Source organism: Microcaecilia unicolor, chromosome 3 (genome assembly GCF_901765095.1).
Source record: "Microcaecilia unicolor chromosome 3, aMicUni1.1, whole genome shotgun sequence".
Classification (NCBI taxonomy): Eukaryota; Metazoa; Chordata; class Amphibia; order Gymnophiona; family Siphonopidae; genus Microcaecilia; species Microcaecilia unicolor.
The window spans coordinates 338524334-338542502 of record NC_044033.1 but is presented as its reverse complement, the minus strand read 5'-3'; the positions used below and the strand labels follow the sequence as shown (position 1 = coordinate 338542502).

General features: G+C 43.2%; 1 protein-coding gene across 1 annotated transcript in view; it reads right to left on the bottom strand.

Moving 5' to 3' along the window:
- The window catches only part of AHI1 (Abelson helper integration site 1), a 683164-nt gene that overhangs the window by 371299 nt on the left and 293696 nt on the right, over positions 1 to 18169 (bottom strand). The window contains 2 exon segments of the mRNA XM_030195101.1: positions 9306 to 9399; positions 9402 to 9438. Of these exon segments, the coding sequence (XP_030050961.1) occupies positions 9306 to 9399; positions 9402 to 9438 (131 nt within the window).

Sequence of the window (18169 nt, the reverse complement as noted above, 5' to 3'; positions counted from 1 at the left end):
GAGGAGATGAAAGACTCTGCGCCAACCTGACTAAACAAAGAGAAAATTTGAGATATCTGATCAGAGATCAGAGAGGCCTGGCTACATTCACCACCCCACCTAGAGACTGTAAAAGATGCACCACCCGGTGCGTGACCTGAGAACTCTGCCGATAAGACTTTCCCCAATTAGTGAGTCGTCTAGGTAAGGCTGAAACAAGGATCCCTAGTTGTCAACCTAGAATCGTAAAGCGCCAGAATCTGCGTTGAACCTGCCACATAGCAATATGTAAATAAGCCTCTGACATATCCAAGGCCGTTAAATACTCTCCTTGCCGAACTGTCACTATGATCGACCGAGGAGTCTCCATACAAAAAGTTGTGATCCTGAGAGCGCAATGAACAACCTTTTAGAGCTAAAATAGAACGGAAAGAAGAGTACTGCTGAAAATGACCTGCTAATGCATTAAGCAAAAACTAGCCATTTTCTGGGTTCTGAGGAGGAGAGAAAAGGTGACCAAGGACACTACTTAAATAGGGCACCATACCCCAGCCCTATCCCTGTGACGTGTCACAGCTGGGTAAACTTTAAATATAGGTGTCCAACAACCATGGAAGCACGCTTTTTTTTTTTTTTTTTCAGCAAGTTCAACCATTTGCTCAGAATGGACACCTGATTCACCAGCCGGTAATTTCATGGATCTCCCCAATCCTCGTACCATGGTCATGCCTCCTCCCTCACTGAGATGTACCAAACCCACACCCATTAGATACGAATGCTGGGTTTGATGGACTTTTGGTCCTTCCCAAGAAGACAATACCTATGTACCTATGCCCATTAGACATGAATGCTGGGTTGATGGCCTCTTGGTCTTTCACAGCAGAACAATACTTATTTACCTAAGACATAGTGGCACAGGAAGTGAGATCCCTTCCAAGTGTAAGGAGGCTCTGGAGAGAGGGCGCATAGAATAAAAATGAAAAAGGACAGACTTGTAAAATACTTTTACCGGAGAAGAAGAATTTGTGCCGCCGCTACTTAGAAAAGGCGGAGGAGACAAGACTATATGAATTCAAGAAAGCTTGAAACAAGAACATAAGATCTCAGGATAGTAGATGGTATGTATAGGCATACTGGACCAAACCAGAAAGTTTACCATCTGCCAATGCTGAACTGATAGCACAGATTAAAAAAAAAAAAAAAAAAATGGTTTCAGGACCTTCCACTATCTTTAAGGGGGAAATATGCAAAATAAAAAGGTGACCTCATTCTCTAAGTGGTCATCTGTCCTGTAACTACCAGAAGAAAGCCAAAATGAAGTATGAGAGGCTTCAAGGCAGTTGGAAAAGAAGAGAAGACATGAACCAAGCCTGCCTGCAGTTGAGTGATTGGGAGCTTGATAGACAGGGCTGTCCCTCAGAGAATATGAGAGAGCATATATATTCTTATGGCATCTAAAAACAATCTACTTTATGCCTATAGAGAAAATTTCTTAAATTGTTAAAAAACACTGTAGAATACCACAGCCATTGCGAGAAATTCTTAAAAGGAACAAACTCTGTGTATCCACAAATTAAAATCATAATTTGTGATTTTAAAACTGAAATTACAACCTTGCAGAATTTACATAGTCTCAAGGCAGAAAAAGAATAAGAAATATGGTAGAACCGCAACACTGGGAAACCACAGAGAAAAATAATCCTGGATTATAGAGCAAACAGCCTCAAACCATTTGTGCAAATGGTGTGCATAAATGTGCAAGTACACAAGCCTTCCACGTACCACCTAGATTGCATAGTATAGTGGTTTTCTTTTTTTTTTTTTTTTTTTTTTTACTTCTCTCTTCTGGATAACCTAGTTCCCCTGAAAGATGAAAGAATGATATTCGTCTGTTCTCATTTCTATAATTCGTTGTAGATTCAAATTATGGAGCGCCACACATACCACAGAGCACTGCGTTCTGAAGGAGCAGGCTGCAATATAGAAAAACTTGGAGCCGAAAACGAATGGACTCCGTCGCTGACAAAAACATGCTGCAGTCTCTCCTGCATAATGGAGCTCTCTCCGCCCCCCCCAAAAAACACACGTCGCGCGGAAAACAAAATGAGCACCGCACGCACCAAATTCGTGGGAGAGGCATCCGGAGGCGCACCCGACCCGTCCACAACTGCTGAAGCAGACCGCGACGGCGAGGGACCCTGGGCTGACGACTGAAGCCCTGAAGACAGCGAAAGAGAAGGTCCCGACGCACCCCCCAGCGGCGCACAGGAGATCCCCCGACGCTGGCATACAGCGCAGCGTCTCAGACATGACGGTAATGCGCGTGCATGCACGTACCCGATTCGCGCCAAAATCTCCTTTTTTTTTTTTTTTTTTTGGAAGCCCTGCTCTGCCGAACAAACCGCTAAAAATAAAACAACTGACAAAAACGGAGGGAAGAGCAAAAAAAAGCCAGTCAAGAAACCTCCTCCAAATTATTGCTGCTTTTTTTTTTTTTTTTAAACAGCTAGATAACATAGACACCCAAACAGCAACCAGAGCTGCCTGCTCGTTAAAGTAATGGGGAAAAACTCTGCTGAAGAGTAATAGAATAACACCGAGCTGCCTGCTCGTTAGAAGCCTGGGGATTTTTTTTTTTTTTTTTTTTTTTTAATAGCTGAGCGCTGCCTGCTAGCTTGCTCTTTAAAATGCTGGGAAAGGAAAAAATACCTATACGTTTTAACTTTCTATAGTGGCTGCCTCTCCCAAAGACATACACCTTTCTAAACAAGGGTAGCCCTTCCCAGCTACATATGGGAGATGGGGAGGAAGGGGGGAGGGACCCGGGGGCACCCCGAGTTAACACCCCCAGAGGCTGTAAAGAAAGAAAGGAAAAGAAATCTCTACCTGACCAGCGTCTAACCGAGAATTCCTAGGCACAGAAGAGGTAGCATTGTAGTTCTTATTATTAACCTCTAAAAGAGAAGATAAAAGAGAGACTAATGGGCTCGCTTCCTACCTGCTGGGAGACTGAGAAAATACTGAGGCTAAGGTCACATGGCCAGGGCTCCTATTGGCTCTCTAGAGTCAGAGTTTTTTTCTCAGTCTCCACCTGCTGGTAGGCGAGCACAACCCATCAGTCCAATCCTGGTCCGGTCCGGAGGGACGCTAAGGAATATGTTGTTGCATTATAAAAATGAAACTTAGAAAATCAACTAAGGGCTAAAACTCCAAGGTTGATTAATTTTCCTTAAATCATATCTATTGCTTCTTTAATAACTTTTAAGAAATATTTAGCAGAGGTATTGAAGATCCCTGAGCAGGCCTATCCGCCAGTCTGTAAGATATACTATATTCCACCATATAAAAAGGGAAAAAAAAAGAAAATATTAATCAAGCTGAACAAGGAGTAGAAGTTTCATTTGATATGTTGAATCTTACACAAATAATTCAAGATGATGAGAAGGGTATTATACCAGCAACTCTAATAGTGACTTTTCTATTGGAACCAGATCACGATTGGATTTTGAGACCATTTTTTCGTCATAGGGATGAACTTTTTATGAACTATAAGATTAGAATATTTCCTGATATCGCAAGAGCAACTCAAAAGAGGTGTCAAATGTTCCTAAAACTTCGCCCTCGGGTTATTCAGTTGGGTGGTTTATTTTGGCTTAACTTCCCCTGTAAATGTGTACTGAAAGTTAATTCAGCTAAATATATTTTCTATGATCCTACTCATTTGAGTTCTTCTATAGATTCAAGGGTTGCTTCTAACCTACAGCTGGCTGTAATGTTAACATCTACTCCGTAATATTTATTGAAGGCACCTAAGTTCTTCTTATTATTTCCTTGCTGTATCAGTGGAGAACATATTTCTTGGAATTCTACCTTGTCTTTTCTTTCTCCAATGTTGTGGGCTTGAGATTAGAGGGGGGAATAACACATATCCTATAATTTGAATATTGTATAATTTGAATTTATTTTTCCTAACCCCTCTATTTTTCCAAATCAAGAGTTTTCTTGAAAAGTTAGCAATATTAAAAAAAAAAAAAGAGCAGCAGACTGAGAACCACAGGACCCTGAATCAAATCTCATTACAGCTCCTTGTGATCCTGGGCAAGTCCCTTAACTCTCCACTGCCTCAGGTGGAAATCAAATTGTGAGCCCTCCAGGAACAGAAAAATGCCTACTCTATCTATACATTGCTTCAATAGCTTTTGGGATTTAGGCGGTTTATAAGAAACTTATATAAAGAAGTAAATACATTAAATACATTAAATTTAGTTTTTTCAGAAAAATGTATGCAGTAAGCTAAGGTGCAGGAAATTTGGATAATGCTGATATCTGATTTCCATTACACTTTCAATGGGAATATGAATTTTCCAAGGACAAGCAGGGCAACCACCACATTTTGCATCAGTATCACTGCACTGGACTGTGCTGACACATGAGTAAACATCTAAAGAATACCCTCAAGAATAACTTATATCATCTAAATATTCATTTAATAAGGGCCCCTTTTACTAAGAACGTGCATCAATTTGGAACCACTGCCCGGCTACTGGGTGGCCCAGGTGGTAATTTAAATTTTTACGCACGTCCGCTACGTGCACCGGAAAATATATTTTATTTTCTGGCACCTGGCCCTAACCGGGCGGTAATCGGCATTATACGTGCATAGACGATTACCACCTGGTTAATGCATAAGACATTACCGCTAAGTGAATGGGTGGCAGTAAGGTCCCAGGCCCAAAATGGACGTGCGCCAATTTTTATTTTGCCGCACGTCCATTTTTGCCAAAACAAAAAAGGCCTTGTTACAGGTGCACTGAAAAATGGATCTGCATGCCCCCAAAACATGCGCCTACACTAGAATAGGCCATTTTTCAGCGCACCTTAGTAAAAGAACCCCTAAATTAAATTATATAGTGACTCAGCCCATTCTGAGCTTTTGGTTCAAAAGACCAAATATTATCTTGAGGGTAATAGAAGTAGTAAAATGCTTGCTAATTATTTGAAAAAAAAAAAGAAAGAAAGAAAGAATCAAAGTTCAAATTTCGACCCTTAAAGACATCTTATAAAGATATTTTAAATATTTTTCACAATTTTTACACAAAACTATATAAATCTGAATTTCGTTGTACTAACTTTGAAATAGACCAATTTCTTGGTCAATTGCACAGATCACAATGGTCTGAATCTGATAACTTGGCACTAAGTAAAACGTGATGATGGCGAAGTTACATAAGCCTTACAGCAACTACCTTCGGGAAAATCTCCTGGCCCGGATGGTTTTCCCTTAGAATTCTTTAAGCTTTTCCAGCATTCTCCAATACCGCACTTAACAAGTCTTTTCAACTCTCTCCCCAACTCTGATAATAGCATTAATCATTTTACAGATGCTGTCATTACAGTTATACCAAAAAAAAAAAACAAAAGTCTTTCAGAAGTTCACAATTATCGCCCAATTTCACTATTCAATGATTATGAAATTTATGCAAAAATACTTGCTAATTGCCTATCGCCAAAATTATTTCACCTAATCAAGTAGGCTTTATGCCTGGCAGGCTGATAACAGATAATACAAAGCTTTTCTTTCACTTATCTGAATTGGCAAAAACATCTCCTCATCCTGTCATAGCCTTATTGCTTGATGCAGCGAGGGCTTTTGACAGGGTTGAATGGCCATACTTCTATCATGCCTTGAGCTGGTTTGGAGCTCATCCAGAATACATAGATAAAGTTACAATCTTATATACCAACCCTTCTGCACAAATTATAGCTAATACTACTCTAATTATATACAATTAAATAGAGGTACTCATCAAGGTTGCCCCCTCTCCACATACTTGTTTAATATTGTTCTTGAACTATTGTTATTTGCTATCAAGTCACGTAATGATATTTTAGGCCTCTCTCTACAATCTGACTCTTCCTCACCTTGTCCCGAAATGTTTAAAGTTACTGCTTATACAGATGACGTTCTGCTGTACATTAAAATCCGATTACTTCTCTTTCCCCTTTATTAGATTTAATAGCCTCCTTCTCAATTTTTCAGATGACAAAATTAATCAATCTAAAACTGAAATGTTACCTCTTAATGTTCATGCTCACTCCAATACGGTTAAACCTTTCGGTCTTCTATAGTCACATACTAAACTAAAACATCTTAGTATTTCATTATTTACAACAGCACAAGATACAATTCTAAAAAATCCCTATTATCTACCTGGCACCCTTTACAACTATTCTGGTGGGGCAGGTTAGAGACCTCTCCTCCTTTTTATGGAATTCAAAACCCCCTAAAATCTCATTAACCAAATTAAAGGTCCCCAAGGAAAACTTGGATGTGCTTTTTTTTCCTGACGTTCTCCTTTATCATAAATCTTTCATAATACAACAACGTCAGGTGGCTTGTTCCTGATATACCTGAATATATTCCTCTTTGGTTTACTCTAGAAAAATTATAGTATCCAATTCCTAGCTTTCTAATGTCCACTGCTACAATGTCTCCAGCTAACGTGGCAAACTTAATACTTTCCATCACACACAAGCGTCTCATTAATTTTGATAACACTTTAGAGTCTCCCTTTCTGCATCCTTTCATGCATCTCTTGGGTTCAACCCCAAACTTCTAATCAAGAATTCTACATTTTTCTGGAAAAATTGGTCCACCCGAGATATGTGGACACTCACAGATATATATGACCCAACTCATAAAAAAATGTTATTATTTGAGAGTCTACAATCTAAGTTTTCTCTACCTCCTTCCTGTTACTTTCAATGGTTGCAATTAAATCATTGCCTTTACTCTTCTAAGCTTCTCTCCCAGATTCGTGACTGTTAACCCTCCTTACCAGCTTTGGCACACACTTTATATGATAAAGGTCATGTAGAGTCCTCCATTTATAGGATGCTACTGAAACCTTTCCACAAGGCAAATGACTCCATTATTAACTTCTGGGAACTCGAGTCTGGTTTTTAGTTGAATGACACTTCACTACTACTACATCTTCAGCCAGCATACTTTAATCAATGTTTTTCTTCTACCAACAAGACCAACTGGACCCCAAGGAAATTTCATTCTGCAGGGTTGTTGTCATGTAACACTTGTTGGAACTGCAAGTTAAAGACTGGTACTTTACTTCATATGATTTATGATTGTCCTCTGCTACAACCCTTCTGGACCTCAATCTGGAATACTATTTCTTCTATACTGCATCTTGACAGTCCACTTTCAACTCAACTAATTATTTTCAAATCGGCAGACATCACGGTGACTTTACCTGATCATAAAGGAAGACTGGTAGACATCTTAATAACTATTGCACAGAGACTTGTCTTGACCAATTGGAAAGATGTCTCCTTACTTAACCCACACTTCTGGTGGCAATCTGTGTTATCCTATATAATAATTCTCACCTCCAACGTTCTAATGTGCCTGGTACCGTGGCTCCCTCGGAGGTGGTCTGCTAGGCAATTTAGAATGCACTGACGTCAGTGATGTCACTGACAGCTGATTCCAAGGCAAGGGGAGGAGTAGGGAAACACGCTCCGCGTGTTTCCCTACTCCTCCCCCTGCCTGGGAAACAGCTGCAAGTGCCCCCCCTCGGCGCAACACCCAAGCCCTTGCCCTGCAAAACCGCGAGCCAGGCAGGGGGAGGAGTAGGGAAAACACGTGGGAGCATGTTTCCCTACTCCTCCCCCTGCCTACCAATCAGCTCTCAGTGCCCCCCCCCCCCCTCGGTGCAACACCCAAGCCCCTACCCCCCCGCTCGACGCATCACCCAAGACCCTCCCCCAGCACATCACCAAAGCCCCTACACCCCCCCCCCCCCCCTCGGGCACATCAACTCCCTCGCCCACCCGCAGCCGCCAATACTAATGCTGTCCGGCTGCTGCTGCTTCTCCTGTGGAGCAGCAGCGGCCGGTACAAAAAGAAAAAAAGACAAAAAAAAGATTTTTAACCTGAAACGCGGCTCCGTAGACAGCCATCTGGCATTGGCTGTCGTCACTGCAGCCGCTCCTCCTCTCCCCTCCACGTCACTGCCATTTTACAAGCTCCGTGGCTTGTAAAATGGGTGTGGCTATTGTGGGAGTGTGACTACTGTAGGGGTGGAGCCATAGATGGTGACCCACCCTTAAGGTTGCCCTGTATGAGTACCGGTACCTTTTTCCTACAAAAAAAAAAAGTACTGCAAAGAACATTAAGTAAGAGTGAGGCATTGAAGAGTGCAGGCAGCCAGCATAGAACAGTAAACCGTGGAAAATGCAAGCCATGGACGTGAGCAGGCTGCAGCAAGGCTCCCACTGTAGGCATGCAAAAGCCCTAGGAAAATGGAGGGATGGAGAAGAATACAAGTAACTGGGAACACTGGTGCAGATTTGGCCAAAAATGAATGCATTTTCAGCTGAAACAGACTCCAGACTCAACCCCCCCCAACCAAACGTAGTGACCATTCTCTGTCCTCCCCCCCCCCCCCCCCCCCCAAACAAAAGTGCCACCCTTCCAGCACCGGTAGGCCCTCATGGGCCTACCTTAGAAGCCCTGGAGGTATAGTTTGGGCAAGAATGATCCCCAGTCGCACCTGCCCATGCTGGCTCTGCATTCATTTAGATTTGAGCCAGCATAGACAGAAGCAACTGCCAATCACTCCTGCCTAAGCTGGCTCTGATCTCAAATAGCTACTGTGACCTTCCGTGGCAGTCTCTGCCACTGAAGGTCTAGGCAGTCATTTTGATGGCGGAGACAGCAGAGGAAGGAGCAACTGGGAATCGCTCCTGCCTCAGTTAGGCCTCTAGACCACCAGGGTTTAAGTTAGGCTGGTAGGGAGGCTGACAGGTGGATCCAGTTGAGAGGCTCTGTCTGGTCACAAGGAGAGGCAGTGGGTGCTGCTCAGGGGGCAGGGCCTGGTTTTGATTCTGGCCGAAACTGAGTAGTGAATTTCAGCCACAGATTTGATTTCAGTCGGTCTCTATAAGATACAAACAGAAGGGTAGGGTGCAGACAAAAGGAAGAGAGTGGACTGGGCTTAGGAAAGATGGGCCCAAGGGGTAAGAGCAGGAGAGGGAGATATGATATAGGTGAGGGGGTGATGGGAGATGATGGGTTGGAAAGGGGAAGCAATCAGGGCCTGCCTGTGGCAGAGAAATGTTGGGGTTGGTCTTGGGCAGGGGATAAGGAAGAAGAGTAGAATAAAGAACAGAAAAGTGCAGAGAGGAAGGAGGAAAGAGAAAAGAAGTGGTGGGAATTATTTCTACTGCAGGGCAGCAGGCCCTTATACTAGTAAGATTAAAAGAAAAAAAATATCTATGAAAGAACGTTTTTCCAATATATGTCTTACCTGTTTCTGTATTCCAAACATATGCCATACCATCCTCGCTTCCAGAAAAAAGGAATGTCCCACATGGTGATATGGTACTATGAATCTTCTCTCTCGGTAATTTGTGGTCCCTAAGTATTTCTTGGTGGCCAATCTAAGATAATAAAAATGCAGTTTCGAATTTGACCAAAAATATGGTAGATGCATGAATTTTTACAGAATATAATTCAACCAACCAGTGCAATATATCTCAAAGGTTAGCATATAATTAAATAACTTCTCAATCAGATAATGACCAAATACTAGGGCTGATGCATTTGAAGTTTACAATATGGCTTACACATGTTGAAATGTGTAAGCTCTGTATGTACGAAGACAGCAAAAGAAGAAGAAAAGAAATCCCACGAAACACAGATAAAATGAGAATAACCCAAAAAAGGATCCCACTGAAAAGTGTCTTTAATAAAAACATTCTCAAGAAAAAAAAACAAGGGTATCAATATTATCAAACATCATAAGATCAGGAAAAGACGTGACATGGCCGTGTTTCGGCTACAGTGCCTATGTCAGGAGTCAAAAGAACCTGTCAGGTTGCTCTTGTCCTAAATACACAATATCAGTACAGTTGAAAGGCAGAATGCTCTAGAGCACGTATTGCATCAATTCATTAGAGAAGTGTGCTTTTGGAGTGATAACTGCTCTAGATCTTTTGACCCTTGTCGCAAGCACTCTAGCCGAAACACAGTTGTGTCGATTCTTTTTACTGAACTTATGCTCTTTGATGATACTGATTTTTCTTGAGGACATTTTTAATAAAGACACGTTTCATTAGGCTCTTTTTTTTTTTTTTTTTTTTTAGTTATTCCCACTTTATCTGTTTGTCAGCTCTGTGGATACACATTTGGCCATTTAAGTGTGTTCATGACCTTATGATGCTGATTTCTTTTTCCTTGTAAACAATTTCACTCTCATCTCAATTTACAGAGACCAAATTTCAAACAGAATGATTGAGTACCCTGGGTTAAAGTTCAGAAAAAAGTCTTTTAATGATAATGCATATGGTAGCATGTGTAAACCACAATTTGACGCAAAAGTCATAAGTATGGTGCTAGTTCTATAACCATCATTTATCTTTGATTAGTTTTAACTAAATACACATGGACCAGTTCAGTGGTTCAGGTGCCAGTGCTATGCAGCTTCTACTGTAAAATTAGCAAGAAAAGATCCCCGTGGTATACAATAAAAAAAATATGCAAATTACTGCCATGTTAAACACACAGTAGTAATCCACAGCTCATTGCAAAATTTCCCTCTTCTAGATAGTGCATGAGCCTGGCTCAGGCACTGAAAAGAAAGGGGACTTTTAAAAAATAAATTTCACCAGTCAGTTCCAAATATGTGGAAATGGCTTGTTATAAAACTGACCAAACGTTATGCAGGTAAAAGTACGTGCATAATTCCATTTTGTGTATACTTTTATCCATGGCAACAAGGGATGTTCCCAGAGGTGGAAACAGGTCAAGGTATGGACAGAGATGTTGTGCATACTGTAGGGGTCTTTTCCTGCTGTCTCACCTTCGCTGGTTAGGACAGAACTATCTTTATCTGATTTAAATGGATTCTGAGGTCTGAATACAAGAAAAACAGTTTTCTTCAAGGAAACTACTTCTTGGCATAGCTATGCTAGTGACTTCATCAAGGATATATGTATGTGCACTAGCCATCCACCTTATCTCCTGGGAACATGTGTAGAAGTGTGCCTTACAGAGACAGAGTCTCCAGGAACATCTGTTAACCATGGAGGGGAGTTTGTTACCATCAGGACAGAGATACATGGTTGATGACTGGTCCTTGTGTGTCACCTGACCCAGAGGAATGCCAATGCTGGGCAGAAGAGAAAGAGGAAGGAGAAAAGATGAAGATTTGATGATGAATGGATCTCTCTCACACCCTCATGATCAAAAGCAAAATGCCAGGGCTAGAGGCTGTTAGCGCCATACTAGCGCCGGTGTTTGCTACTGCCCCATGCGCAAGTAGCATGCAAATGCATGCTAAACAGGGCTCAGGCGCATTCATCCCCAATGATCAGCGACCAGCGATCCAAAGATTGGGTCGCTGGCCGTGGCAAACCCTACGCCAGCTCCGAGCTGGCGTTAGGGTTTGCCGATCATTGGGGGAAGAATGGTGAGCCCTGTCCAGCATGCAGTTGCATGCTGGCAGGCCCCCGTTCCCCCCCCCCCAAAGCAAACCTGCCAGGCTCCCACCCAGCGGACCTCCAGCCCACCCCGTCGCTCGCTGGGTGGGAGGGTGGGACGGTGTTTTGCCAGCGGCCACTAGACCACCAGGGACCAATTTCGGGATCTCCAGCCCTCCGTGAACCTGGGAGGGGGTGGGATGGTCGGGGGGACCGCTGGTCCACCGGACCTCCAGCCCCCATTGCTCGGGCCTCGGGGCAGGGTGTTAGTTGACGGGGCAGGGTGTTTGACAGGTTTGGGCTTTTGACAGCTGAGCACAATTCGCCTGCACTTCTACCCGATGATCAGAGATAATTGAAATGCTTAACTTTGCATGCATTATCTCTGATCATCGGTGCGGTAAAGCCCCGTGCTGTTCCAGTGCTATTTTAGAGAGCTGTTTGGAACAGCGCGGGACTTTTGATCATGAGGGCCTCAGAGAAGAAAGAGAGACCGATTTGCCTCAAACACCTGCAAACTGAACTCTGTGCTGAGCATTGCACAAAGGACAGTTTAAAAACAGCTCTGTGGGAGTCACGTGACGCCATGGTGCAGGGCAGACGCTGGTAAGCTCAGCTCTGGGCACACTTATCCCAAAAATCGGCTATATTAACGAGCCCATTGAGAAGAAAGGCATAGATTTGATCCTATAAGCTGGGGTAACGGACCCGCGATCGGAGAGTAAGAGAGAGGAAGCAGAATGGCGGCGAAATCAGTCAGAAAGGAGCGAGATAAACTCAAACAGGCTGACAACAAAATGGCCGACCAGCGGGATATCGGAGAACTGACTGTAGGCTCTGTATGGATGACGGAGATCACAGCCGAGGTTACTGCGACGGTTGAGGCGGCCTTGGATAAAAAATTACAACAACTTTATGATCGAACGGAAGAAGCTCATGAGCGCATCGACAGTATGAGCTTGGAGCTGGACGAAGGGCTGCAGCGCATATCGGAGATCGAGGAGGCAGCAGAGGCACAGAAGGAGATCACTGCGAAAATGGAGAGGCGTGTGCAGAACCTGGAGGCCAAACTTGATGAGTTGGAGAATCGCAGTAGAGTCGCTGCTGGATAAAGACTTACCTACATTCCTAGAGGGGTGGCTGCCACAGTCCCTACACATAGAGGACAAACTACAACATATCTGTGTGGAGAGGGCCCATAGAGTAGGACCTCCACGCCAACCAGAGGCCAGGCCAGGAGTGGTGATATTTAAAATCCTCAATTTCCGACATAAGCAAGCCATATTGGATGCGATCCGTGGCGGAGGCACCCTTACATATCAAAGCAAGAAAATCCTATGCTTTCAGGATTATTCTCAACAGGTGCAAGCGCTGAGGAAAACATTTAAGCCATTATGCACGGACCTGTTCCAGAGGAAGATAAAGTTTGCACCCCTATACCCAGCAAAGCTGCGTATCTCCATTAACGGAGTTACAAAATTCTTTGATAAAGTGGAGGCAGCTAAAGAATATGTACAGCAACAAGGGATTGCGACGGATACGTCATAAAAAAAGAAAGACATCACAGGATCCAGAGGTGGGAGGATTAAACTACTGGATAATGCGAGTCTTTGAGCTGAAATTTATTATTGAGAACTGGAAAGAGAGACCTCAAGATTGTTAAACAAGCGGATAGAGCTGATATGGATCGATAAGATATGTGCTGAGTGACACACCAGCGTGAGCATGGGCCAGATAGTAGGCACTAAGAGCACATCTGAAACCGCAGTGAGGTTTGCGGGCGACCTGAGCACTGGATGGAAGCCTGTGGCGGAAAGAGCATATGGGATAATGCAAGCGTCTGAGTTTAAAGTTTCGTTTCTGCTTTATACAGTTGGAGGTATACATAGAACTCTGATCCAGAAAGTCCATCTCCTCCTTCGAGGGAAGACAGATAAAGTTTGATATAGTAGCTGAGATATTTTAGCTGTGCATATATCAACGTGAATTGGAGAGAGAGACCCAAAGAATGAAAGTCTACTGTTTGAGAGACTGGGGGGGATGAGATGGATTCTGAGCATGTCTCCGGAGTGAGCACGAATCTGATAGTAGACCATATGTAAAGTGTGGGAATATGTTGATCGTATAGCGGCTGCTATGAATGATCTTTAGCTGGAATCCAGAGAATGCAAGAGTATACTGGATCATACAAATTTCTGAGTTATAAGTTTGGTTTTACCTAGTTGGTGTTATATACAGACTAATGTACCAGAAATGGGCTTCTGTCTTCCGAGAGGGAGACAGACAGCTAAAGACTAGTATGACTGTTGATTTGTGGTAGATGTGCCTGAATAATATGTTTGGGATAGGAAGGGGAATGGAGGGGTAGAAGTTATGTTGAATGGGAGAGTGTTGGTGTTATATCGTGACTAGTTTTTGGAATGGGAGGGGTAAGGGGGGGGAGGGGAAGGTGAAATGGGAGGGGGGAGGGACAGGGGGGGATAGGGAAGGGTAGGCCCTGGGTAGTCGAATCTCAACTGGCAATACAGTGTACACAGATGGATGTGAGAGAGCGAATTAATGAGAATTGGTGGGGAAGAACAGCAGGAGTGGCGCTGCTGGGACGCCGGGCCTGCTGGTCACTAGATGTAATATATTTGATAATGCCAGTACCAGTAGGTATAACGTAATGGGACTTAAAGTTTACTCCTGGAATGTGGGGGGTATATCTTCTCCTATAAAAAGAAAGAAAATAATTCATAGCCTCAAAAAGAAGGAGGCCGATATAGCGCTCCTACAAGAGACACATTTAACGGCCCAGGAGCACGCAAAGCTTCAAACCTGGTGGGTGGGGACCATAGTAGAAGCCCCAGCGGTGGGGAAAAAAGCAGGAGTGATGATACTATTTCATAAATCTCTTCAGGTGGAGGTAGAAAAATTATGTCTTGAGAAAGGGAGATACATATTGGCACAGGTAAAGGTGAATGGTGGTAGATGTCTAATAGGGAATGTATACGCTCCTAATGCCCTACAGTAAACAATTTTATCAGACCATCATAAGCAAGATTCAGCAGTTTAATACCCAGCATAAGTTAATAGGGGGAGATTTTAATGTGGTAGCGGATCACAATATGGATAGATCCCATACAAATGCGGGAATGGCAGTGGGAGCTCATAAAGGCATTAACCTGATATGTGGTGCAATGGGGGTGGTAGATGTGTGGAGGTTATTACATCCAAACACCAAAGATTATACTCATTATTCTAGAGCCCATCACACACAATCACGAATTGATTATTTACTGATTGATGAAGAGAGCTTTGCAGAGATCTTGGAGGCCGACATAGATCCTACGATAATATCGGATCATGTGGCTATATATATCAAATATAGGGATCAGAACCCACAGAGCAGACAGTTTAGATGGATATTTCCCTTGGATCTGTATTACGATCCAGAATTTTGGACATATATCAGGGGGAAATGGAAAGAATATACAATTCATAATGCATCCCATGTAAACACACCGATCCTGTACTGGGAAGCTGGAAAGGCTGTTTTAAGGGGCGAGATAATAGCGTTTAGTGCCAGGAAGAAGAAACAGAGGAATCAAGCGATCATACGACTGGGGAAACAGTTAATACACTTAAGGAGGGCATATGGGCAACATTCTGCAGATCACGTTCGGGAGCAACTCTTGGCTACACAAGCGTCCTTAAACGAGTTGCTGCATCAGCGAGCAAGTAAATCCGCTGTCTATTATAGATTACAATTACATACGTTCGGCAATAAGCCAGGGAAAATGATGGCAAGATTAGTGAAAGAGCGAGGGGGCAGAGAAGAGTGATGACGATCCGGACCCAGGGGGGGGCACTGGTCAATACGGATGCAGAGATTCAGAAAGTGTTTCAGGATTATTATATGCGGTTGTATGCTAAGAATGACACTGATGATCTAGACCCAGATATGTATCTTGAGAATGTCACTTTGCCCAGGATTACGGAGCAACAGAGGGGGGAGCTAAACAAACCGATAGAAGTGGATGAGATCCTTAGAGAAATAAGAGGTAGCGCACTACATAAGGCGGGCGGGGCCGGATGGCTTTAGGGCCGAACTATATAAAATATTAATGCTAGACATAGGAGAATCCCTTGCTAATACTTTCAATACTTCTGTAGAACTGGGGAAGCTCCCGCAGTCCTTGCGACTTGCGGATGTTATGGTTTTTTCTGAAGCCAGGGAAGGATCCGACATTACCTGATTCCTATAGACCAATATCTTTGATTAGCTACGAGGCTAAATTATTGGCGAAGATACTAGCAACGAGATTGGCTAGAGTATTACCTAGGATAATGGCAGCCCTTCAAGTCGGGTTTGTTCAGGGAAGACAGAGTGTGAAAAACATTAAGATGATTTTAGCCACGATGGAAAGGATGCGCAGGAAGGAGGGGATTCATTATTAATAAGTTTTGATGCCGAAAAGGCATTCGATAGGGTTGAGTGGGAATTTCTGTTTGCCTCAATGCGAGCGTATGGATTTGAGGGATATTTCACTCAAGCGATTTCAATATTGTATAAGAATCCAGCAGCGAGAGTGTGGTTAATGGTTCGTACTCTCGAAGTTTTGTGATTAACCGAGGAACAAGACAGGGATGCCCCCTGTCCCCTCTACTTTTTGCCATCACATTGGATCCCTTGATTTGGGAAATCTTAGGGAACCCAGAGATTGAAGGAGTGAAATTGGGTAGCAGAGAATTTAAGATTTCGGCCTTTGCGGACGATATTTTAGTCCATCTGGCTAGACCAGAGCAGTCATTGCCGGTGCTGATGGAGGTCTTCGCTGAATACGGGGCATTTTCAGGCTTTAAATTGAACACCCAAAAGTCAGAGGGATTGCCCACTTCCAGTAAAGTAAGGGAGAAATGGAGGTGTGAGTTCCCGTTAAGGGTGGGCGGATAAGGAGTTTAAATATCTGGGAATCACTCTAACTGGGGATTTGAACCGATTATATAGTAGGAATGTGGATGAACTGTTACATTATACGAAAATTCAGTTGGCTTTATGGGAAGATTTGCCTTTATCGTTGAGTGGTAGGGTAGGCTTGTTTGCCATGATGATTTTTCCGAAATGGCTTTATGTTCTGCGACAGCTGCCAATTCTCTTACTAACTAAAGATCTTAACAAACTCCGTAGAATGGTGTCCCGGTTTTGCTGGGGAGGAAAGAAGGCCAAAGTTAAGTTGGAATATCTGTATGGGAGAAGAGTAGAGGGAGGCCTTGGATTGCCTGACATCAAACAATATAACTGGGCCTGTTTGTCGAGACATCTAGCGGATTGGATTTTAGAAACCGAAGAGTATACAGCATGGAGCTATGAGAGAGAATTGTTTGGCTGTATCATCCATATTATATGTTACACGCTAAGAGTGAAGTGCTCCCTAAGGGATGGAGTCAACATATATTATTACAACCTATGAGACGTACTGGCAGTATATATTAAAACGTTTGAATAAGAACCCACATAGTACAGATATGCTTCACTAGCGGGGAATGCAGAATTTGGACAAGGGGAGAACCAAAAGAGGTTAATTAGCTGGGCACAGGAAGGAGTAGTGTTGGTGGCGGATGTGATACAGGAATTGGGGGAGATTATTACTCGGGAGGACTTAGTGGATATGGTGGGAACAGAGCATGTGAGTTGGTATGACTATTTCCAGCTACATAGTTATATAATGCGCTTGCATAGAGGCAGGTATGATAGAGGAATATATGCCTTAATGTCGAACTTATTCTTGCCTCAGGGCAGAGAACAGACTTCGGTGTCTGTACTTATAAACAGCTGGGTATGATATCTGCGCAGCGAGAATATGGAGAGGTGGCTCGGAGGTGGTCTGCGGATATGAGGGTGGAGGTCAGTAGTGGTGACATTGCCCAGTTTCTGAAGGAGATTACATGTAAGGTGACCAGTGCTCGACATCGGGAGATACAATTTAGAATAATCTTGAGAGGCTATTTCTCCCCCATACAGGCATACTATAACGGGCAATATACAAGAGCCAAAGTGTATCAAGTGTAATTTCCAGAGAGCTTCCTTATATCATATGTTATGGGAATTCCTGAAATTAGGAAGTTTTGGAGTAAAATTATGGGATTTTGTGAGACACTGATACATAAAAAGATAAATTTGCGCCCTCGAAACATAGTGTTAGGACTAGGTGGGAGCGGGAGGGATTTGAGACATAAGGAGAGATTGTTTCATCTATAAGGCTATTCTGATTGGGAAACAAAGTATATTACCAATATGGACCCAGGATGTGGGACCCTCATATTGGCTATGGAGAAACATGTTGCATTCTCTGGCGACGATGGAGGCACATAGTGTGCACAGTAGTCCTAGAAGTAGACAACACTTTTGGGAGATTTGGGAACCATACGTGCAGGCGCTCTCAAGTAGAGCTCGTAGCTTATTGGTTAATTCACTCACGTCGATAGATTGGTACTGGTGAGGTGTGGTAGGCTCAATGAATTCACCTGTGTGGGAGGGCAGGGAGGGAAGGGAGAATGGGAGTATCAAAGCTACAAAGTACCATAATGAAAGAAGCTGAATCAATGAGGGAGGGAGGAGTTGGGGGGGAGGTTTGAGGAGGGGGAAGGGGGGGGAATAAAGGTCAATATGATTTGTATTCAATGGTTGCTAGCATTTTTAATGTTT